The sequence below is a fragment of the Emys orbicularis genome, chromosome 4 (genome assembly GCF_028017835.1).
Source record: "Emys orbicularis isolate rEmyOrb1 chromosome 4, rEmyOrb1.hap1, whole genome shotgun sequence".
Taxonomy (NCBI): Eukaryota; Metazoa; Chordata; order Testudines; family Emydidae; genus Emys; species Emys orbicularis.
The window spans coordinates 45,052,874-45,076,868 of record NC_088686.1 but is presented as its reverse complement, the minus strand read 5'-3'; the positions used below and the strand labels follow the sequence as shown (position 1 = coordinate 45,076,868).

General features: G+C 44.9%; 1 protein-coding gene across 1 annotated transcript in view; it reads right to left on the bottom strand.

Annotated features, from left to right (window-relative positions):
• Positions 1-23,995, bottom strand: part of ENTPD5 (ectonucleoside triphosphate diphosphohydrolase 5 (inactive)) — a 39,801-nt gene that overhangs the window by 12,009 nt on the left and 3,797 nt on the right. The window contains exons 2-9 of the mRNA XM_065404421.1: positions 17,565-17,696; positions 16,962-17,240; positions 16,240-16,319; positions 8,486-8,629; positions 8,017-8,092; positions 4,582-4,617; positions 3,757-3,845; positions 1,257-1,336 (exon numbers count right to left, since the gene is read on the bottom strand). Coding sequence (XP_065260493.1) covers positions 1,257-1,336; positions 3,757-3,845; positions 4,582-4,617; positions 8,017-8,092; positions 8,486-8,629; positions 16,240-16,319; positions 16,962-17,178 — 722 coding nt within the window. The 5' untranslated portion in view covers positions 17,179-17,240; positions 17,565-17,696. The remainder of the gene's footprint in view (positions 1-1,256; positions 1,337-3,756; positions 3,846-4,581; positions 4,618-8,016; positions 8,093-8,485; positions 8,630-16,239; positions 16,320-16,961; positions 17,241-17,564; positions 17,697-23,995) is intronic.

The window sequence follows — 23,995 nt, the reverse complement described above, 5'->3', positions numbered from 1 at the left end:
TGCAGCTCAGTTGGAGGGGAGTTGGCGAAGGAGATAGATGTGTCCTGCCCACTGCTGAGCCCAACGCTTGAGGACGACCCCTGCAATGCCAAGGAACCAGGACTGCTGGGTCGGCCAACTGATGGGAGGACAGAGGAGTTGCTTGGACTGCTGCTGGCTGTATAACCCCGGGAAGATGGAGGACACCATGAGACAGAACTACACTGCAATGGAGTCATAGGAAGTAGCCCAGTAACACCAGACAAAAGTCTGGTTGTATGGCCAGAATACTGGTCAGTGTGTTTAAGTGGGATCCCCGCTAACCCAGTGGCACACACCTCCACTGCTATCAGGGCCCGGGGCTGGGACCTGATAGAGAAAGGTGGGCCCCATCCCCCTACCCCTTGTGGCTGCCCCACCCCTGGGGTGGCCACTTACCCACCTTAGGCCGAGAGGCTTGTGTCTGCCTGAGTCAGGAGGCCAGGCGAAAGACTGCCTATAGCTCTGCCCTACACTGAGGGCCAGACGCTCTTTAAAACTGCTTGTTGCTCTGCCTTGCCTAAGGGCCAGAGCCTTATAGACTGCTTACTGCTTGCCCCTGCCCAGAGACTCATAGACTACTGGGGTCAGAGCCCTGAAAGCGCCAGTTCCCCCTTAAGCTTTGTTGGACACCCACATGGTAGCAAGAGGGCCTGGCTCCCTCGCCAAGACTGACAGGGAGGGACGATCATGGACCCTTACATACCGATACACAAAATGTATAGCCTAAAGATGGTAAGTGAGGTGCTCCTATTTACCCTCATAATAGCAGAACAAGAGGATGAAACTGATCAAAGGACATTACTTTTACACAATGAGCTTCTCAGTGACTAATAAGCCAAGCCTTTCTGGAATTGGTGGCTTGGGATGCGAGAGGTCCTGTATCCCATTTCCAGTCCTTGGTTGTGTCTTGATAGCTGAATCTACATTGTCCCCCTTTCCAAAGTGGCCCAAAGTGTTTGATTTAACCTCTCCATGTACCAGAGCTTCTCCTCTCTCAAAATGATTACCCGTAAAACTTGTTCGAGGTACAAACTGTGATTTCCCCTTTCATTGATATTCATATTGGTTCTGCATCCTTCCAGGCTCAATTAACGTTATGGTTTTCAAGCAGATAATCTAGTCGGAAGATCAGGGCTCAACAACTCACTATGGAACAATATGGTACATCCTAGGCTGGATCTCAGGCTGTGAAAGGACTGATTTTCCAGTGGAAGTGGCAGCTTCTTGCTCCTCACCTGTGCGTGTAGAGCTTGTAAGTGCTATTGAACATTTCAAATGAGGTGACAAAATCCACAGGGGTTTGCTCCAAGGTTTCCTAAAAATTAAGTAAACAGTATATCTTTCAGTCCCTGTTACTCGATCAAAAACCCCAAAAATAAAAACACAAAACCCAGTGATAATATCATTGCTAATTTTCACATAGGCATCGAGATAATTTACTGTACTCATCCAATGTGGCTACATGGAGCTATCCATCCTCCATGACAAATAACTCATACTTTTGGTATTGTGGTAGCACCCATAATGCTTCACCTGTCCAGCCCTCAAAAATCAGTATAGCCCATGCAGCCTTAATTCTGCCCATTGTGTGTGCACATTATTATGTGTAAGAGTCATTAATTATATTACACAAACAAAATCTAAATTAAAAGAACATTATCAAGGTTGCAAAGTCAAACACTCAAAAACTGAATGAGGCATGGGTTCTCTTGAAAAAATAATGTGATCATAAAATTAAATTAAAGATGCACAAGGGGTCTAAATTCTGGCATTTTTTTTAGCACTTAACTTTGCAACCTTAATAATCTTCTTTCAATGTTGTTTTTGTGTGTATAATTTATTTGCTCTTAAAAAAGCCAACAGGGAAAATAAATCAGAAATGTCATCAAGTACCATCATACTGACACCCCCATGAGTCATCAGCAGGCTTGGAACCTGCAGATTCACTACACAGACCCTCTGCCATTTCAGCTAATAGCATAAATAATGGCAATAGTACGTTGTCGTCCTCAATCCCTAGAGGAGGATGAGACACACACTTTGCCAGTGAGTTTCACAGGTATTTGCTGACCGTACAGAAATGGTCAAACTCAGGGATCTTGGGTTCCACTGAAGGCTTTGAAGGAGTGTGTGCTCTAGTAGGCACAGACTCTTCTGCACATTCTCCCCACGTGTGATCCCACCTCCCCCAACCTGTCCCTGTCCCAGTGCTTTCTCTTCCCTAATAATCTGTCCCCTGTGCTCAAGGAGTGAAGATACACTAACAGGCTGGAAGAGAAGCACTTGTAGTCCAGTATTGACACCACTCAGAATTCCATCTAACATGGAAGAAACATCCCTGGAAACCTTTTCCTTTTGTAACATACGAAGTCTAACCCATGTTAGCGAGGTTTCAGAGTAGCAGCCGTGTTAGTCTGTATCCGCAAAAAGAACAGGAGTACTTGTGGCACCTTAGAGACTAACAAATTTATTTGAGCAGAAGCTTTCGTGGGCTACAGCCCACTTCATCGGATGCATAGAATGGAACATATATTGAGGAGATATATATACACACACACACACATACAGAGAGCATGAAAAGGTGGGCGTTACCACCGTTACCAGCTCTGAGAGGCCAATTAAGTAAGAGGAAAAAACTTTTGAAGTGATAATCAAGATAGCCCAGTACAGACAATTTGATAAGAAGTGTGAGAATACTTACATGGGGAGACAGATTCAATGTTTGTAATGGCTCAGTAATGTAATGTAATCTTTCTCACACTTCTTATCAAATTGTCTATACTGGGCTATCTTGATTATCACTTCAAAAGTTTTTTCCTCTTACTTAATTGGCCTCTCAGAGCTGGTAACGGTGGTAACGCCCACCTTTTCATGCTCTCTGTATGTGTGTATATATATCCTCAATATATGTTCCATTCTATGCATCCGATGTAGTGGGCTGTAGCCCACGAAAGCTTATGCTCAAATAAATTTGTTAGTCTCTAAGGGCTTGTCTATACTTACCGCGCTGGTTCGGCGGCAGGCAATCGAACTTCTGGGTTCGATTTATCGCGTCTTGTCTGGACGCGATAAATCGAACCCAGAAGTGCTCGCCGTCGACTCCGGTAATCCTGCTCGGCGCGAGAAGTACGCGGAGTTGACGGGGGAACCTGCCTGCCGCGTCTGGACCGCGGTAAGTTCGAACTAAGGTACGTCGACTTCAGCTACGTTATTCACGTAGCTGAAGTTGCGTACCTTAGTTCGAATTGGGGGGTTAGTGTAGACCAGGCCTAAGGTGCCACAAGTACTCCTGTTCCATGTTAGTGAGGCCTTCCCAGCCTGGGCCTAGACAACACAAGCTGCTTTTCTTTGGTTTATACCCATTTTTCTTTTCTCCTTAAACAGGATCTTTTGTTTACAAGCACCTGTCATTTGAATTTCATTGTGAATATTAAAGGGAACAAAAGCAGACTGACCTTCACAGATGGCATGCAGGTGCCTGTGCTGAAAAAGTGAGTCCTCAGAGCATGTGGGTGCCTGGGCACCATTACCCATGGTTATGGCAACACATGCAGTGGTTTGAGCATTGGCCTGCTAAACCCAGGGTTGTGAGTTCAATCCTTGAGGGGGCCATTTAGGGATCTGGGGCAAAAATCTGTCTGGGGATTGGTCCTGCTTTGAGCAGGGGGTTGGACTAGAGGACCTCCTGAGGTCCCTTCCAACCCGGATATTCTATGATTCTATGATACTCCTCACCTCAGACCGTGGCAGGAACGTGATTTGGGTTGAGGCTCCTCCCAGGTCCAGTGTCCCAACTGTCTGCTGGTTCTGGCCGTACAGCTGCCCTGTAGACAATATCATGCTCAGAATAGCCACTCAACTCAGAGACTGCCCATAAAGTCCTTACAGCCATCAATGCATCACAGACTCATATGGGGGCTGATTTGGCCTGAAGGGTCCATGGCCAGATGAAGTTTAGCTTCACATAATGTGAAGCTAGTCTCCGTAACATGCTGGGGTGGTGTCAGGCAGAAACACAGGGACTGAAAGGATGACCCCCTTCCCCCAACTCATTACCATGGGGCTGGCAGACATAGGGCAGGGACTGAGGGCAGAGATGCAAGAACTTCTCTCCTGATTTCAACTTCAGTTCCATGGAGAGGAAGGAGGGGGGGGGGGGGAATCCCTACACAGGCAAAAATTGTATTTGGGTAAAATCCTCTCCCCCATCTCTAGCAGACTCTAGGAGAGAGAGCATAAATTCCCCCAATCTGTAGCTGATTCTTGGCGAGGTACAGAAGAGGAAGGGTAAATACTTCCAGCTCTTGCAAATTCTGAGAACTGATCTGGCCATTACCATTTTCCCTCAGCCAGGGCAGAGGCTCTTTCTTCTAGTTTCTCCTGTTTTCTTCCCCCCCTCTACTGTCACAGTGGAGAGGAGAGGGAGGGTAAGCCAGGCAAGGCGGGGGGGGGGGGGGGGGGGGGGGAGAACGGGACAGACAGGGTAGCCAACTCCAAACTCCTTCCCTTCTATGGGAGGGACCCAGTTCAGGCCTAACAGTGAGTCAAGCAGTTAATTACCTGTCAGAAAGTTCACAGTGATCCAGGCTAAAACTCCTGCAAGGAGGGGAAAAAAAAGAGGAACTGAAACTGCTTCTACCTCCTGTGCCCTCACACAGCCTCATACAATGTGTGCTTTTCAGACAAACAAATAAGACAAGTTCCCTGCCCCAAATTTCTTACAATCTAACTTACACGTATAACAAAATAACATGACATGTAAAATCAAAAGGAGGAGTGGGGGGAGGGCTTTTTGGCATCTGTACATCTAGAGCAGAGCCAAGACTTGGGCTCTGTATCACATCGATACACAAACGGTCACTGAGACAAGGTAGCATGTGTAAATTTGCCTTCAGTGTTAGCTGACTTTTGAGCATTTAAATTCCTAACCTTAAAACTGCATACACATTCTTTGTATTTTAATTTTTTTGTATATACAGTTAGATGTGAAAAACATGGATCTGCTTAGCGAGACCCAGTAAAATATGAACAACTCCTCTTCTCCTGGTCTAGCTACTGAGCTTGGTATTGGCATTGGGTAGCACCTGAGTGTACATCAGCTGTGGGATTCCAGCTGAAACAGATGCAGTCTGAGGAGGGAACTTAGAAAATAAAAACCTATGAAGGCCATAGTAGGCTCTATTAGGACCCACTAGTCCTTCTCCCTGCGCATGCAGTACTGTTCCCTACAGCAGTGGTCTCCAAACTTTTTTGATCACGCACCCCTATCAGTAAAAAATTTTTGAGCACGCACCCAATATATGTAATTTATTTATGTATAAATTATATACATGTACTACTATACTAATATATTATGTACATTATAAAACATACAAAAAATAGAAATTAAAAAAGGATGAGATAAAGATGAAAAACAATATTTTAAAAATAATTTTTTATTGTATTTTATTTATTAACGGTACAAAAAACCTTTTTGCTCTCACAAAAAAATTATTATTAATATTTTTTAGTGAGAGCAATGTGATTGAATATGCTTCATTATTTCTGAAAATCTTGGTTTAACACTTTGTGATACAGTGATTCGAAGGTCTGGATTAGGGTTAGCGTGCGGGATGGGGCTCAGAGTGGGGATGCAGGGTCTGGGAGGGAGTTAGGGTGCAGGAGGGCGCTCAGAGTGGGGGTGTGGGAGGAGGCTCAGAGCTCGGGCAGGCAGGAGGTGCAGAGCACTTACCTGGGGCAGCTCCTGTTTTGTGCAGGTGGCTCTGCGCAGCGCGGCACCGCCCCCATGGCCACAATTCTGGGAACTGCCCCCCCCCCCCCGCCCTGCAGGCAGGGCCACCCGGAACGCTGGGGCTTTAGGGGCTGCAGGGCCCTGGGCTAAGGGGGCCCCGGGGCCCTGGCCTGCAGCTCTAAGGCCCCTTTCGGAATGCAGCCCTGAGTCCTCCGGCCCATGGAGGAGCAGGGGCAGCCGCACAGCCAGCGGCCAGAGAGAAGCAACGCTTTCCCCTTCAAAACGCCGCTTCTCTCCAGCCGGCTTTGAAGGGGAAAGCGCAGCTTCTTTCCGGCCGCTGGCTGTATGGCTGCCCCTGCTCCTCCATGGGCCGGAGGACTCAGGGCTGCATTCCGAAAGGGGCCTTAGAGCTGCAGGCCAGGGCCCCGGGGCCCCCTTAGCCCAGGGCCCTGCAGCCCCTAAAGCACCTGCGTTCCGGGTGGCCCTGCCTGCAGGGGGGCAGCTTCCCCGCTTGCTTGTTCCCTCCCTCCTCCGGCCGCCCTTCTTCCCCCCCCCCCCGGCAGCGCTCCTCCTGCCGCGCCCCCCAATGGATCGTCTTGCGCACCCCCTGAGGTGTGCGCACCCCACTTTGGAGACCACTGCCCTACAGCACATTCTCAAGGGCTACATCCCATTACCCCTAATAATACACTATGAATTGCACTAATAATTTATGTCCTTCCTTCAAATACTTATAGACTGATCATGCTCATGGTCTCTTACACCAGCATTGGCTCTTTCAATCTTTCCTCATAAATAGGTCCCTTCAATTCCCTTATTTTTTTCTGTTCTTCTCAGAACTCCCCAAATTATTACTATATTAGTGGTAATTAGTGCTGGGCAAAATTTTTCAACTTTTTGGGGGAGGGGGGAAATAAATAAATAAATAAATGCAGATTTAGGTTGACCGAAACATTTCTCAATTTCATGTTGAATTTGCTGCATTGTTTTGGTCAAAATAAAAATTTTAAAAATTCTGAAAAAAAGATCAAAATGTTTCAACATTTTTTAAACAAAACCTTTTGTTTGTTCAATTTTAATTGATTTGGTTTTGAAATTTCCTTCAATTTTATTTGAAAAGGCTCAAAATGGAAATGAAACGTTTCAATCATTTTGTTTGACCCAAAGTGATTTTTTCCCCTGACTTTTTGATACGTTTACATTTTGAAAAATTTTCATTTTCAGGTTGGCCCAAAACATTTTTTTTTTTAAACTTTCTGGAATTGCCAGCAAACCAAAAAATCAGTTATTCACACAGCTCAAGTAGTAATGAAGTACTCAGTACTGAATGTAATCTTCCAGATGGGTCTCATCAGTGCTGCTTAAAGAGAGATTTTTCACCTCCTTATTTTGTGATGTGAGACTTCTGTGTATCTACTCCAATTTTATAATGGCCTTTTTTGTAGCTATATCATGTCGCAAACTCATGTATAATTTGCTATCCACTCTAACCCCATGGTCTATTTCAGCCATTCCTGGGTCTCTGGGTTTTGCTGCAACTCTGTGTTTTGGACTGTTTCTATACTACTCTATTAGCTGCATTTTTTCAAGATGAATTTTATTATATTATTCGCCAAGGTTTCTAGTATCTCTCAGGTTAAGCAGTGCTGTTTTTATATCCTCATTAGTGGTTTGCAGTGCTTCCAAAATTAGTGTCATCTGCAAATTTCACTAACGAGTCTTTTACCCCATCTTCTAGATCATTCATGAAGATATTTAATAAAATAGGTACTAACACAAGTATCTGCAGTTCCTCCTAGACACTTCCCTACAGCTTGATACTGCACTGCTTATCATCGTATAGCCTTTCAAACGTAACCTGTGGAAGATTACTGCATCACTTTTACTCACACCTGCACCAGAGGACAACTGCTCAATTGTTGATTTTAAACTCTTTGATGCAGGGACCAACTCTATTTCTGTTCATCCAATGCCAAACAGAAATGTCTCCTCTAGTAGGATTCTCTACATTCTGGATCATATAGTGTCACCTACATAACTCCGGAACCTTTTTGCTCGCCTGCATTTGTAGCTCAATAGCTGCCCAAGTAGTCAAAATCCTCATGAATACAAAAGGATCCTGTGTTTTCAAGTAGCTTGAGAGTTGGGCTAGAAATGTTTTGTTCTTTCCTTCAATCCTGGAAGTCATTTCTCTTTCCTCTGGCTGCCATAGTGATTTATCTTTCCCTTTTGTCTTCACCCACTTCCTCCTTCCCAAGACCCACCTTCAGAAGATCCATCCATGATGCTAACACTGTTATTTGGAACCAGAAAGGGTGACTCCTCAAAGACCTCTCTCACCTGAGGAAAGGAGAGATGGTTAGATTCTCTGGGCCTGGGGCCTTGCTCTCCACTGGGAGTGCTGGACAAAGCTTCCTCTTTCTCCCCAGACCAGTAGGAAGTAAGGCATGAGTGTGTGGTGTTAGGCAAAGATTTCTCTTCCTCAGGGCACTAGGAAGGAAAGAAGGATGTATACTAGGCCCCTCTCCATCCACCCTTTATGCCTCTATCCAGGCAGGGGGGTCTCAGGACACAGCAGGAGGGTTTTAAGGACTGAGAGTTCTCATACACTCTTATGGAATTACAGCTGTTTTTCACAGTTGGGACTAAGTTATGACAGAGAGCATGGAGAAGTGAGCTATGAAAGGTACCTTAAGAAGGATCGTACTATTGCACAGAGATCTCTCAGGTTACCTCTGAGAGCAGAGCCTGGGCTTTGGGCTCTGGCAGCAGCCTCAGTCCAGCTGTAGCTTTCAGCACCACTGGGGTCTCCTTCCAATGGCTACGTGGCACAGCTTCTTTGGCCATTTTCAACAATCCTTTCACAGTTTCTGCGCCCTAAAAATAAACAGAAGCTGTTTCTCTCACACTATTCCCTTCAACGGGCAATCAGGAAAAAAAAAAAATCACTTTAGAGCCCCCTCCTTTACCCTAGAACACTAGGCAAAGTACATATCCCACAACAGAGGGTGACACACACAAAGGGCCAGCAGGGCAAGTAGGTACCACAGCGATAGGGACTTAGGGAAGAGAGAGATCAGGAGGGCACATGCATCCTTAAGCATGGGAAGAAGAGACATGTTTACAGAGCTTTTTTTTTATGACAGAAAATGCAGTTTCTTTGAGCATGAAATTCTAGGCTTTATATTTGCAGGGGGAAAAGTCTGGTATCTGACAAACCTGGAAGTCATGCTATATAAATCAGCTAGTTTCTCTGGTACAATTACCGACTGAAGAGGCAAGGGGGAGGGAACAAAGAGAGTCTCTGTAGATTTCAATACAGTGACATTATCATGTTCTGGGGTGCAATCCAGACCAGTGAGAGGTTGTGTCGCTGTCTGCCCTGTAACTCTGGGGGAGGGGATTCCAGGGGATGCTGCTGATCCAGGGGCAGGGGGCGGCCCGGGGCACCGCTGCTGCTCCCGGACCACTGCTCCTGGACCAGCTGCCTGGGGCTGCCGGAATAGCAGCTGATGCGGCTGGCCCCGGTGCTGCCCCAGCTGCTTGGGTGGAGCTCGGGTCAGCCACACCAGCTGTTGCAGAAGTCATGGAGGTCCTGGAAAGCCACGCTATCCGTGACCTCTGTGAAAGATTTGTAGCCTTACTGATGACATCAAGAAGGCTGACGCATTTAATGCCCACTTTGCTTCAACCTTGACTAAAAAAAAAAAAAAAAAAAATATAAGTATCTGCTCAAAATCTAACACAATTAATATTAACAAGAAGATGGAAGGAACAGAAGCCAAAATAGGGAAAGTACAGATTAAAGAATATTTAGATAAATTAGATGCATTCAAATCAGCAGAGCCTGATGAAATTCACCTCGGGTACTTAAAGAATTAGCGGAATGAATATTGGAACCACTAGTGATTATCTTTGAGAACTCATGGAGGCTGGGTAAGGTCCCAGAGGATTGGAGAAGGGCAAACATAGTACTTATCTTTAAAAGGTGTGGGGGGGAGAAGATCCAGAGAATTATAGAAGTCAGCCTAACTTTGATAGCTGGAAAGATACTGGAACAAATTACTAAACAATCAATTTGTAAGCACCTAAAGCATAATAGGGTTATAAGTAATTGTCAACAACAAATCAAAGTTCCTACTTTGGCAGGGTTACTGGCCTAGAAGATAGGAGGGAAGCTGCAGATGTGATATATCTTGATTTTAGTAAGGCTTCTGACATATTCCCATGCGACATTCTCATAAACAAACTTGGGAAACAAGGTCTAGATGAACTATTATAAGGAGGGAGCACAACTGGTTGAAAGACGATATTCAAACAGTAGTTATCAATGGTTCACTAACAAACCGTAGGAATGTATCTAGTGGGGTCCAGTAGGAGTCTGTCTTTAGTCTAGTACTATTCAATATTTTCATTAATGACTTGGATAATGGAGTGGACAGTATGCTTATAAAATCTGTGGATGACACCAAACTGGGACGAGTTGCAAGCACTTTCCAGGACAGGGTAGGAATTCAAAATGACCTTGACAAATAAGAGATTTCAGACCCATGCAACATGATGAAATTCAATAAAGAAAAGTGCAAGGTACTACACTTAAAGAGAAATCAGGTGTACAACTACAAAATGGAGAATAAATGGCCAGGCAGTAGTACTGCTGAAGAGGATCTGGGGGTTATAGTGGATCACAAATTGAGCATGAGTCAACATTGTGATCCAGTTGCAAAAAAAAAAAAAAAAAAAAAAAAAAAGGCTAATATTCTGGGGTGCATTAGCAGGAATGTTATATGTAAGACACAGGAGATAATTTTCCCCACTCTACTTTGCACTGGTGAGGCCTCAGCTGGAGTTCTGTGTCCAGTTCTGGGTGGCACACTTTTAAGAAAGATGTGGACAAATTGGAGAGTCCAGAGGAAATCTACAAAAATTATCAAAGACAGCAAACCTGGTTTATAAAGAAAGGTTAAAAAAACTGGATATGTTTAGTCTTGAGAAAAGATGACTGAGGGGGGACCTGATAGTCTTTAATATGTTAGGGGCTGCTATAAAGAGGATAGCGATCAATTGTTCTCCATGTCCACTGAGGCAGGACCTGCTTACAGAATTTGGCAAGAACAGGGCTGGTATTGCAGAAAAACACATTCCTAAGAAGTGCTAGTCACAGAGTGCTCATGCAAACACATCCCGATATCAAGTGGTACCAGAACATCTGATATCAAGGATGGTACAAAAACATTCCCCAAGGATAACAGGAACACACTGACCCCTCCTAAAAGATAAGGTCAAGAGAACAGTACGTAATAAAAATGTTTTAATTGAACCAACATGTACCAGGTGATGGGTGATAACTAGCAACGTCAGGAGGCAGTAACTAACTATGTCAAAGGGGCAGTACTAACTTGTTTGTATTGGGGTATAAAGATTTATCTTAGAGGGAGTATTTTTGGCCAGCCTAGGGAGCAGTGAAAAGTCCCGCCATTGACTGAGCTGCATCCATTGTCACAAGCATACATGTTTTAGTATCCTTGTAAAGTCTGCCAGGTGCTATTACTGTGCTTCGTCAACAATAAACCGGGCCGGGTGTCTTTGCTAAAAACCGAGTCTGTAAATTTATTGAGAAGTTTAATTAAGGTCTGTTATCTCCGCAGAGCTGGGACAGCACACTGAATAAACACACACACATTTGCCCCAAAACAGTTTTTAAGAACAAGTTGAACAAACACTTGTCACTTGAGGGTCTAGGTTTACTTGGTCCTGCCTCGGCACAGGGGGCTGGACTAGGTGACCTCTCGAGGTCCCTTCCAGCCCTACATTTTTATAATTCTATGATAAATCCAAAAAGCCATTCACTCTTTTTGGATTTAAAGCTTCCTACTCACATGGTCTCTCTTGAAGATGAGTTCCTGTAACATTGAATTTAGCAGCATAAACTGATAAATTTGCCGTCACCACTGCACCCATTACACTGGCCCCACAGTCTAAGGCCAATGATGCATGGGGGACAGAGAAGCAAGTCTGACATTCCTCTATCACTCCCCTTATTCTGTGCCACAAATTATTGGCAATGTGTAATTTCTGGAAACGCCAGTGGCCTACTTCAGGACTGACTCTGATTCTCCTACTGCCCTACCCTGTTGATAGGTTAATTGCTGCCATGTCACTGAGGCAGTTGTGATTCATTAAATATCACCTAAATCTAAAGAAAGGTGGAAGTAGCCCTCTGGAGGGGAGACAGATTAGGGAAAGGAGCCGTAGGAGCAGTCATGCCTAGGGTTATTTGTTAATGGTCCTTTATGATAATAAAGCCAAACATCAGGAGGAGGTGATTTTTTTTTATTCTTTACAGCGAGTGTACAGTCTGTTTGGAATTGGGTGTGGAGTTCACAAGTTTACAACCTCTCCTTGTCATAGTCTCCTCCTCCTCAAAGCTGAATGGAGGGACACAGGTGCCCACACATTCATTTGAGAGGGCTGACAACTGATCCATGTGTATTGATCTCTGGGATGAAGTCATTTTCAAATCAACAAAGAAATACACAGGTAAATCAAGTACCTGTAATTCTGTCAGCTTAACATTAAGGAGTGGGTTCTTGGCAGGGTACAATAGAACATGGGTCTGGCAGGCAGGATACAGAGATCAAAATTACTTTCCTCTTATAGTTGACACTTGACAACTGTCCTTGAAAAGACTTGGAAAAGTGGGAGGTACCAGAAAATTGGTACTAGATTTGTTTTTTTTCCAGTCTTCAAAATAATAATAATTTGTCCATTTTTAGCACCTTCCTTTACAATGAATTAACCCCCACAACAATCCTGTGAGATAGGTAAACATTCTACTGATTTCAAAGATAAGGAAACTTAGGCACAGACAGAGGAGATTACTTTACCAAGGCCACATAATGAATCTGTGGAATAGAACTGTGATCTCTTGACTCCCAAGTCCTGTGCTTTAGCCTCAAGACCACCTGGGAAACTGCTGTCTCACTGTTACTGGAAACAGTAACATATATATTTCTTAACTTCATGTTTAATCTTGAAACTTGAATGTTTCATTAATCTAGGACAGTGGTTCCCAAACCTTTTAGTGGAGCTTAACTTTGACCACCTCCCCACACCTCGTGTTCACCTTGTTTTTGATTTTTTTCTTGTCCACTTTCACTCTTTCCCTCCCCTGCTGTTTCTGGGTCTGTTCTCTAATCTATGAATTCTTTCCTTCTTTCTTCTGCACTCCCTGTTCTTCATTCACCAGTAGAATGCACTGCTGTTCAATGTGGAGATGAAGTGTTACCAGTGGCTCAGGCCACCTGTATTTTTACAGATGAGCTGGATGACTAACATGGGAGCAGAGAAAAGGGTCAATGGGGCTGCTGCCTGTGTATTAGAAACTGCTTCTGCATGGCTGGCTCTCTTAGGGGCTGCAGAAGTAGGGCCTGAACCAGGCTTAGGTCAGGTCGTCTCTGATCTCCTCCTCCTGCCCATGGAGTTTGCATGGCAGTGGTTGCTGCGTGCCCACTTCTGCCAGCCACCACCACCACCTTGCTGCACCCTGTGCTACGGAGTGAGTATGCCAAAGGGTTGCAGCACCTCTCAGGCTTTAAAATTAGGCCTGAGCAGACCTCTAACTGAGGCACTAAGGAGATGAGCAACTATTTGTTCTTGTCGCAGACCTGGTCAGGCTCCCTGGCTGGTGGCTCACCAGACTGCTGTGGGCGGGATCCAGTCATTGGTTTTAAGCCTCTGAAGCCTAAACAGCACTCAGGCACTTAGGCAGACTCTTGGGGTGCCAACCCTGCATCTAGCACCCTGTCCTGAGAGCGGAGACCCCTGCGGTAGAGATCTGCTCAGGCGTGTTTTTAAAGCCTGACCCAAACCCGACTACACCACAGCTGACCTGAACCGAGCCTGAGAGTGTCGAGTTGTTTACAGACTCAACCCAACCATGACACTTTGCCCTAAACCTATGTCAGCACCACTGCTGCCTTGCCTTTGGGGGTTGACCTGATGAGGGCTTCGCACTCCCATGCCCTGTGCTCATGATCCATCTCCAGCTGCCTCCTGCCCATGAGGTGAGCCCATGAGTAATGGCTGCATGCCCCACTCATGCCAGCTGCCATCGCCTTGCTGAGCTGTGTGCACCGTGGAATAAGAGCACCGCGACTCTTTAGCACACTAACTCCATGGCACACCCACAATGCAGCAAGGTGGCAGCAACTGCCAGGAGCAGAGTAAGCAGCTGCCGCCAATCCCAAGGGCAGGAGGAAGTGATCAGAGATGACAAAACCTGAGCCTGGGAGGGTCAGGTTGTTTTCAGACCCGACCTGACCCTGACACTTATAGTTGAATCCCGTTGGATTCGGGCTGGGCTGCAAAGCTCAACTATGCAGTCAAACTGCCTAGCCTCAAGAATCAACGCTGACACCTCTAGACATCCCTGTAGCTTAAACACACCGTCTCGCAGATTTCCAACCAAAGGTGTGAACCTTCTGGTTTCCCTCTTCCAGGGGCCACATGACAGGTGTAACACATAATGCACACAGACACTGTGTACAGAATTCTAACACCATTGCTCTGTACTTAACAGATAAGGCACAGCCAGATCCCCCAAATTATCACATTTCTCCCCCCCAATATCACAAATCTAGTTGCTCACCAGATTGCTGTGAGGGGATATACTGAAACCCCCCTCCCCCATGTGCTTTCCTGGGTCTCAGTAGACCGCAACACTGTTTCCCCCCTCGGCCTCTCTAGCACATTTCCTGGGCATCAGCTCTGTCTATTACCCTTTCACAGAAATGGAGCCCCACGGCCCACTTGCTGTAGGCCCCTCAGGATCAATGCTGACTCCAAAGATAACTCAGTACTTAAAACACATCCTGTCCCAGAACTCCATCCAAAGGTGTGAGCCTTATGGTTTACCTCTTTCAGAGGCCACATGGTAGCTGTTGCATCTAACAAATCCAGACTTTGCACAGGACTTGAACACAACATTGCTCTTTACTTAAGGCATGAGAAACATACAGAGAGTACAGCATATATAGATAACAACAAACATCCTGAATGCAATGCCTCTCCCTCTAGCTCGTCATTCCCCTAGCAGTCCTTGGGGAAACATCTGTGTTCAAGTAGCCATGGTTTCCCCCACCTCATCAGGCTACTGCAGTAGCTTCTCTCAGCTTGAACTGGTGAAAATGGCTCAAGACCCCAAAGAGATCAGCTCTTGCCCTTTTATAACCTTCCAATCCCTGTCAGGTGACTCGTGGATCTGCCTCCTCAGCTGACTTTATTGCCAGGTCATCTCTCCCCCGACAAACCAGTTCTTCCGGTTGGAAGCCAGTACGCGATCTAGGGTTTTTGTATTTCAGTAGAGCAATGTCCCAATTTATTGTCAGTCATGCATCACAACACCTTGGAATTTCAGTCCGTCATGTCAGTAATAGGAGAACAGAGAAGGTAAAGAACCCCACATCCAAAACGGAGTTTGCAGTCTGACACAGATACATATAAAAAGCCCCCCAATATCAAACAGAATTCATAAGTTGTACATACAGATTCCCCAATTGTCACAGTACCTGAAGCAATTACTTAGCTAAAAGTGTAATAGAACATTGTACTGTGCATTTCTGAAAATGAATTTTATATCGCTTAGAACAAGGATCGGCAACCTTTGGCATGCGGCCTGCCAGGGTAAGCTCGGCTTACCCTGGCAGGCTGTGTGCCAAAGGTTGCCGATCCCTGGCTTAGAGCTTCAGTATTGATTCTGCCCCACCAAAACTTATAAAAACTATTTCTCACTGAAGTCTCGCTGCATACAAAGGTTTACATTTATAGTTCTTTTGTCTGAGAGTTTTCCATGCAAAAAATAGCAACTTTTTTACAGCTGGAAAGAGGTTTTTTCTTTCTTGGTCCACTATATAACTCAAGCAGGATTTGTTTCCCCTCAAAATTCCCAAGGAAAAAAAATTCACCTTTGTACTGAGACGTATCAGCCCAAAAGGAAAAATTGAGAAAGTTACTAGTAAATGAAAGTGGAGCATTTACTTAACTGTCATGTTTGGAGTAGTTACAGAGAAAAGAGTGAATATGGATACTGGTAGTACAAAAATCATGTTTTTAAATTACTATGGAATAGGAACTCTGCTAAGAAAGCATACAAGTTCCACCTCTAATAATAGTAGTTATTCTTTGCTCTAAATCAGAGGATCTGAAAGAACTTTAGAAATAGTTAAACAAACCTCACATTTTCCATGTGAAGTAGGCAAGTGTAATTATTGCCATTTGAGAGGGGTGAAAACTAAGGCACAGTGGTGAAGTGACTGTGGTCAAAGAGCCATTCAGTGACAGATGTGTGAACAGGTCCCTTAAATCCGGACTCCCAGTTCCCTGTGCTAACCATTAGATATAGTCAATCATGTTAAGTAAATTACAGGTGGCATTAAGATAAGAAGACCTATTCACAGGCAACATGGGAGATTCCAGAAAAGTCTTACCTTTTCAGGCTGATCAACATAAGCAGAAAGCCCTGGCTTCACGGACTCAAAGATCTCCCCATCCAGCTCTGGAGGCTGCTCTGCACAAATGAAACAAAGCAGAACATGAGAAAGCCTATACCACCTGCTCTGCTGCTCTTTAGCTTCAAATTTAGGACCAGATTATTTCACATGACATCCATCCCCTATATCTCCCTGCAGATAACCACCACCCCTTTCCAATACAAACACTGATCCTCCTTTGCCAGGGAAAGATTTAACAAAATGTGCCCCTTGTGCTCCAAATTCATTAACCACCTGTTAAAAACACATCAAGTTACAATACAAGGAAACATATCAAGTTTCCTAAGGACAATGCATGAAAATGCCATCCAAGCCTCAGTGAGACTTATTCCCCTTACACAATTGCCCAGATTAAAGCGTTTGGAAACTGAGAATTTTCTTCTATGCCCAGAAGTTCAACAGCCTTTGTTAGATTAACAGGGAAGAGAGTTGCACAGTGAAGCCCCAGCACATACTAAAAACAACCACCACCCAGAGTTTGGATCTAGGGGCTGATAGTAGAACTGCCCCAGCTGCCCCAAACTCCAGGATGGTGCATGAGGAGAAAAGCATCTCTAAGGCAGCCAGGGCCTAAGCCAATATGATCAGGGTGTGGAATCCTGCAGGTTGGATCTCTGAGAAATGCCCTTATTTGTTGGAATTCTGCCATTCAGCCTTACCTGGGTTTTTCTGCACAAAGGTGTAAATGTGAATTCGGGTCCCGGTACTTCCTGCATCAAACATGATGCCATAAAAGGTGTTGGTATGGGCATTTGCAAGGCACACACTAGATGGAAAGAGACCCTGAAACCACATCTCCGGGCTGGGATGAGAAACAATGCAGTAGATAGAGGAAAGGGCCAGCATTAGAAAGATGGCGAGCCAGGAAGCTGCCATCCTGCAAGGAAACCTTGGGGCAGCTGGAGTATGGATCAGCGTTCACAGAGTTGCAGGAGCTCCTGGAGAGTGAAACAAGAACAGAGGTTACCAACAGCTTTCTCCTTCATACCTCTGTTTTAAGGAATCTGCCCAGCACAGAAGCTACCCACCCTTAAAAAAGGAAGGTGTCCATCCTGACTGCCCCTACCCAAAGGACAGGTGCTCCCGGCTATCCCCACACTAGAGAAGGGGCTCTCCCTGTAAGTGCTGCAACTGCACCTGACTAATTTGCTCTTTCAGAATAAAGGCTCCTCTCTGTTGCTGCAGACATCTGCATGGAGCATTTAAAAACTGAGTCCCAGGATACCTAATCTTGATTTTGTACACAGAACCTTCTCTCTCACCTGGGCTTCCGGATCAGATTTACACTCCTGGGACTTTCCTGACAGCTCAAGCCTCAGCTGAATTCACACCTTATGTAAGTGGAGCTCAGGGCTGGATCTCTCCGTCCTGACATCCACATATGGGATGCTGGCCTGGCACAGAACAAAAATGTCATTCAGTACCACAAACAAAGAGAATTTCATCTCAGGCTGATGGCAGCTGCTTGGAGAGATCAGTGTATGGGGAGGGTAAAGAGCATAGACTGCAAGCGGCACAGTGGTCACCAAGAGGGATCTGTGCTGTAAAAAGGGAGACTAAATGGTGACACGCACCTGGCCCCAGTTTCTCAGCCCCCTCTCAGTGTTCAAACATCTCTCATGGCTTTTTGCCTACAAGTCAGTTGTTTATCCTCCCCTCTTGGTACAAAGTTCTCTGCTTAAAACCAGCCAAACGAGGACAAACTATTTTTACACTTTGACCTCTCTTTCGCAGAACGAAAACTGCTCACATGGCCTATAATATGCCAACATTATTTACCGTCTCCCAAGTGCATGACCTAGCATTAGGTATCAAGATTCAGCAGCTTTCCCCTCCTATTATCCTCCATTCTGTGATTAAAGCCTCCCTGCACGCTTGTCTTGCAAGGAGATGCTAACAAAGGAAACACAGGTACAGAAACTGCACAGTCACTAATCAAGTGCTTAATTGAAGCAAACAGAGAAGAATATAGTTGTCTTTATTATTTGTATTGAGCAACACCAAGAGAACCCTGTCAGGGTCGCATTGCAAACACATATAATAAAAGTACCCTAGCACAGCATTTCTCAAATGTGGCCACCGTGGCCGTTTGCGACCACCAGGGGCTTTTCTTGCGGCCACAGCCTCCTGGGCTGTGATGGAGGCAGAGAGCAGTGGCCCCTCTCGCAGGGCCACCAGTGGGGGTTGGGCCCTGTCCCCCTCCGGGGAGACAAATGCTGGAGGTGCAGGTAGTTGGTGAATTCCCCACTTTCCGGGGGCAGAGGGTGGGGCAGGCTTCGGCAGGAGGGCTTCATCTACATGGTAGCAGGCTCTGGTCCCAGGCTCATCATTCATGCCATCGTCCCTGGGTCCCACGGCCTCCCTGCCCACCTCCCCATCTAGGGCTTAATTTCTCCCAGGGCTTGCCGGAGCTGAGTAGGTCTGCTGTGAAAAGTGAGATTAACAAACATACAAAGATCACTTTTCACAGCAGCAGACTTACTATCTAGCAAGTTTTTTTTTTAAAGCAACCAAAAAAGCAAAAGAAACAAACAACAAAAAGACAAGAACATGCAAAGCACCTTATTTGTGTTCTCTTCTGTTTAGGTCCAGTAAAGAATAGAGACCACTGTACATTATTTTTATTACTGAGTCTGAAAAAACCCTACATAAATAAATTACAATGATTTGGACATGTATATGTGCATATTTATTTGTTTTTTCTAAAGTTAATTAATTATTTTAGGAAAAATTGTCAGCGTGGCAACCAGCAAGAGTTGGTGGCTGCACTCGGAGGCCACCAAAAAATGTGTTGTGAGAACCCCTGCCTAGCATATAAAACACATCAACACAACTCATCCACTTCAAGATCCTCCCTCACACCCTCCTCCTGGACCTGTTTGTCCACCCCACACCTCACTTGTGTGCATGTCCATCTACTGTGCTTGAGAGTCTTGCCTGCTCCTCGTCCCTGCACTTGTCACCCTTTGGATCCTTGCCTGTTTCTGGCTCCAGTGTCTGTTTCTCCTGTAAGAGTCTTCTTACCTGACTCTTGCCTCTGTCAAGAGAGAATATGAGGAGCTGCTCTGTGCCCAGGGCGTAATATGATATAAAGTCACATTAGGAAATCCTGATCTTTGATTGGTCGGTAGCTGTGGTGCTGTCCTAGCACAATACAGCTCAGGACTATTTTATTTATTGAAAGGAATTACAAATAAAACCATGCACCTGCCTCAGGTCATAGCTCTGATGCAGCCACACTGTGGAGGCTTTGGATTACATCACAGACAAATGTGATACCTATATCCTTGTATAATCCCTAGAAATAATCCACTAATTTCCTTCATTAACACTATTTGGCTATTGTCATTTTTTTCTGGTAGATGAGCCTTTCCCTTCCCTTCCACCTGCTCCTTTCTAAACCTCTTCCTTGAGCATCTCCCCACTCATCTACTCTCTCCTTACCTTCCCAATTTTCCATGCCTCTCCATGCTCTCCTCCCCCACCCCCCAAATTAAATCGGTCAGCTCTTCTTCCCTCACTCAAGTGCTGCCAGGCCAGAGCAACTCTGAGCCTCTCTGCTAAGTGGTGTGGAATGCTCACAGTCCAGTGGCACTTCAGTAGAGGGAAATTGGACAGTCTTAAAAAGGATAAGGAGAGAGTAAGAGGAGAGAGGTGGTGGAAGAGTTGGGGAAAGCAAGACAGAAAGTGGGAATGGAGAAGGGTGGTAGCAGATGGGGAAGGGTTAAGGGGAGGTTGTAGGAGCAAGAGAGTTAAAGGAAGGAGCAGAGGGAGAAGTCTGGGGCAGAGTTGTAAATCACCTCTCCTGGAGAAACCTAGGGAGAGATTAGGTACTAAGAAACAGGAATGTATTTTCCAGTTTTTTTAAATTAAAATCACTTTTAAACTTGCATGGACTTCTACTGGTGTAACCTCTCCCGCAGCTCATTCTATGAATAGTTTATTCAAATATTCCATAGGAATATGGATATAGGGCCATTTGATAATCTTGCAGACTTTTCAGGGTGTGTGTGTCTGCTTCTATGCTAATGTCTAGCCCAAAGGATGGCTATTTCCCAACACAAGGCATATCTAACTTTGTCCCATTGCTTCATTAGAATTTTGGCTTGTGGTCGGGGCTCTCCAGATGTTTAGGTCAGCTCATGGTCTAAACAAATGGTCTCCTCTAGGTTGACAAAAGCACTAATCTTGGGATTAATTATTATTTGTATTGCAACTTGGTTGGGCCCCATTGCACTTTGCATTGTACAGACAGAGTAAAAGACAATCTCAGCTCCAAAGAGTTTACAATCTTTGTTTAAGACAAGGTGCAACAAGTGGGGTGAAACAAAACTGAGAGGGGAGAGAAAGCAGACAGGATAACAGTAATACTAACATGTTTTGCACAGACTGAATGTTCAATTTTAGTAGGTATAATAAGCAGATCAGCAGAAGGAATCTCAGCTTGCTACCTGCCTACCCCTTATTAGATGGCAGTAATAATTATTTGTAGTATGAAATGCAAAGTATGTTAGCCACACACCTGAGGCTGCGAGTCCTGAGGCAAGATTTAGGCAACTGCTCCTTCCTGACAGGCAGCTTTACAACAACTGGGAAGCTGTGACAGCGAAGACTGAGCCTGCACTCACCTCTTCTTCACCTTCGCTTTCAGCTAACATGACTGGACTATTTATCACGCAAGCTATTCGACCAGGGAGGCACATGAAATTTCATGCTAGCTGTTCTTTATGAGTTTGGGTTTATCATTGATCTAGGGCTGACAAGCATGCATAGGTCTTTAGTTAAGCCAGATAAGTACAAGGTTCCAGACAGCTTAAATATTCAACTGAGATCAATAAATTAGTAAAACATTTAACAAATTGACAGAAAGTTCATTTCAACAGCATTAGCTCTGCCAAAATTGAGCCTGTCATTATATAAGCTGGAAACAACCACAACCAGCCACAAACCCCTGCAGTAAGTTCAGCACAGGGCAGATTTATATATTAAAATGAAAGAAAATTTGAAGTACAACCAAGGTGAAAGCACTGAGGCAAAATGAGTTCAGCTGTATACTTAGATGCTGAAGAGCCAGAACAGTGGAGGGAGGAACAAGGTTGCCCCAGAGTCAAGATGGAACAGGAAGTCCCAGGGCAACAGAGCTTGCAAAGCAGAACCTTATTTCAGCTCTGTCACATGGAAACCTCAGCAGTATCTGTTGGGGGTGAGGGGAGAGATGGGATTGTCTGTGGAGTTGTAGGGGAACTTGGGCCCTCCCTGCTTGAGCAGGTTCAAACCCAGGGCCCTGTGACTGGCAAGTCGGATACGCAGCCTGGGGAATGACACTACCAAGCCTGCTCCGTAGGTCACTTCCTACCGCAGCCTCTGCCCCCCCAAAGCCACCACAAGGTGTACTTATGGACTCCCAAGGGGCGTTCTGCCTCACAGCGATGCAGAGGCTCTTCTCCTTCAATTGCGGCCTGTCGTTCCTGGTCTCCATGGGGGCCTCTGGTGACTCGGCAACGGGGGTTGCTTCCGACAACATGGAGCTCCTGAGGCTTCTCCGCAGGGGCCAACAGCGTAGGACTGCTCCCTTCCTCCTTCTGCCTAGACTGAGCGGGTCTGCTCCCTTTTGATCTTTGCCTCCATTGTGAGCCTGCCCAGCAGGTGTGGCTGGGTGGGGCCCTCTGGGCCCAGAACTACTCTAACTCTTGATTCCCCAATGTGGGGCTTATACACCCCATCACAGTATCCCAGGGCAAGGAAGTCTCATTCATATCTCCATGTATCCCATGCAGAGGAGCATGTGGGATCCCAGACTGTTGTGATGAGAGCTCTAACATTCTAAGGACATTGGGGAGAGGCCCTCCATCCTAAGTCCAAGATCCAAATTCGATGGGGGGTGGGGAGGAGAGAAGGGATAATAAGTGCTACAGAAACATCTCAGATACACCAGAACCACCACCACCACCCCCCACACACCCCCCCAAAATAAATAAATTAGGAAACAGAAGGCAGAAACTAAGTGATTCACTTTGTACGCTTATTTCTCCAACATGAGAAGCCATCAGTGGTGCTGGAACTAGAGGTGCTGGGGGTGCTGCTGCACCCATTGGCTTGAAGTAGTACAGTAGAACCTCAGAGTTACAAAAACCAGAGTTATGAACTGATTGGTCAATCACACCCCCCATTTGGAACTGGAAATACGCAATCAGGCAGCAGCGGAGACAAAAAAATAAATAAATAAAGTGAGCAAATACAGTACAGTACAGTGTTAAATGTAAACTACTTAAAAGAAGGGAAAGTTTAAAAAGAGATTTGACAAGGTGCTTGTTTCATTTTAATTAAGATGATTAAAAGCAGCATTTTTCTTCTGTATTAAGTCAATGTTCTTTCAAAAGTTTACAAAAGAACTATAACGTTTTGTTCAGTTATGAACATTTCAGAGTTACGAACAACCTCCATTCCAGAGGTGTCTGTAACTCTGAGGTTCTACTGTAATAACAAACACCAAATACATAGTTTCCATCCACAGCACCCACACTATAAAAATTGTTTCAGCAGTCCTGGAAGCCCCACATTGTCCAAAATGAAATGCTTGCAGTTCTGTAAGCAAAATCAAGTTCCCAGAGTCCTAACTTTTAGTCCTAGAACTTTCATGTATATGACTTTAGATAGAAATACACTTTTACCCGTGTATTTACTTTTTCAGCACATAACTCATGATGAAATTTTAACCAGAATCATGAGAATGTAGGAAAGAAGTGCTCTCTTGATGCTGAGCTGGTCATACAGAAGTGCAGGTCTTTTTAAAATTATTGATTCTGAATTCAACAGTTCCTTCTTCTGTGATTTTACTGCCAGAATTTTGCATCTGTTAGCCTTTTTAAGGCGTTACTAGTGCTGAAATAATTTTGGACTTTAAATGTTGTGGGTGAAAATGACATGCAACTGCAGTGCTACACCAGCAGCCAGTATATTCCAAACTGCAAGGCAAGTCATCTGAATAAAGTGACAACTTTCTTTGCAAATGTAGATTTAGGGTACAATTCTGGATCTTCAATTTTAAATGCTAGAAGAAAAGGAACAAACTCACAATTATGTTCTAGCAGCCATTTTCAGCCTCTTCTTCCTGTACCAGGGCTCAATTTTTTTTTTTAAATTGTGTCCTATTGGGATTTCAATTTTGTTAATTAGATCAAGATAGATTTCCACTGAGATTGCAACAGCAGTCTCATCTGTCTATAATCTGTTGATTTCTGTCCCAATAGAACCTTCATTTGTTTTTATAAATGTAATGCCTCCTTACATTGTCCCCTGTTGTGTAAAATGCATACTTTGTTTTGCTCAGTCTTCCTTGTACTGAGTGCAAATATCAGCATATCTATGGTAATTGGATGCAGATATAGACACAATCTTCCTAAGTGTTCCACGAGTGCCACTGGGAAGCTGCAACATCAATCCTCCTTTTTCAATCAACCAACCATTATGGTGACATTATGGCTGCAGACTTTTTGGACTTCCATAATGTGCCTTAGTGCTTGGCATTATTTCTTTCTCACCAAGTGCTAAACAGGGTGTTGAACAACCATGTGTCAAAAATTTAGGATGAAAGGATGAGTTCTTAGTACAATCATTTCATTTTTACTGTCAGAACAAATGACAAAAATGTCATTGACTTATTTTTCTCAGTATTCTATTGGATGGCATCTTC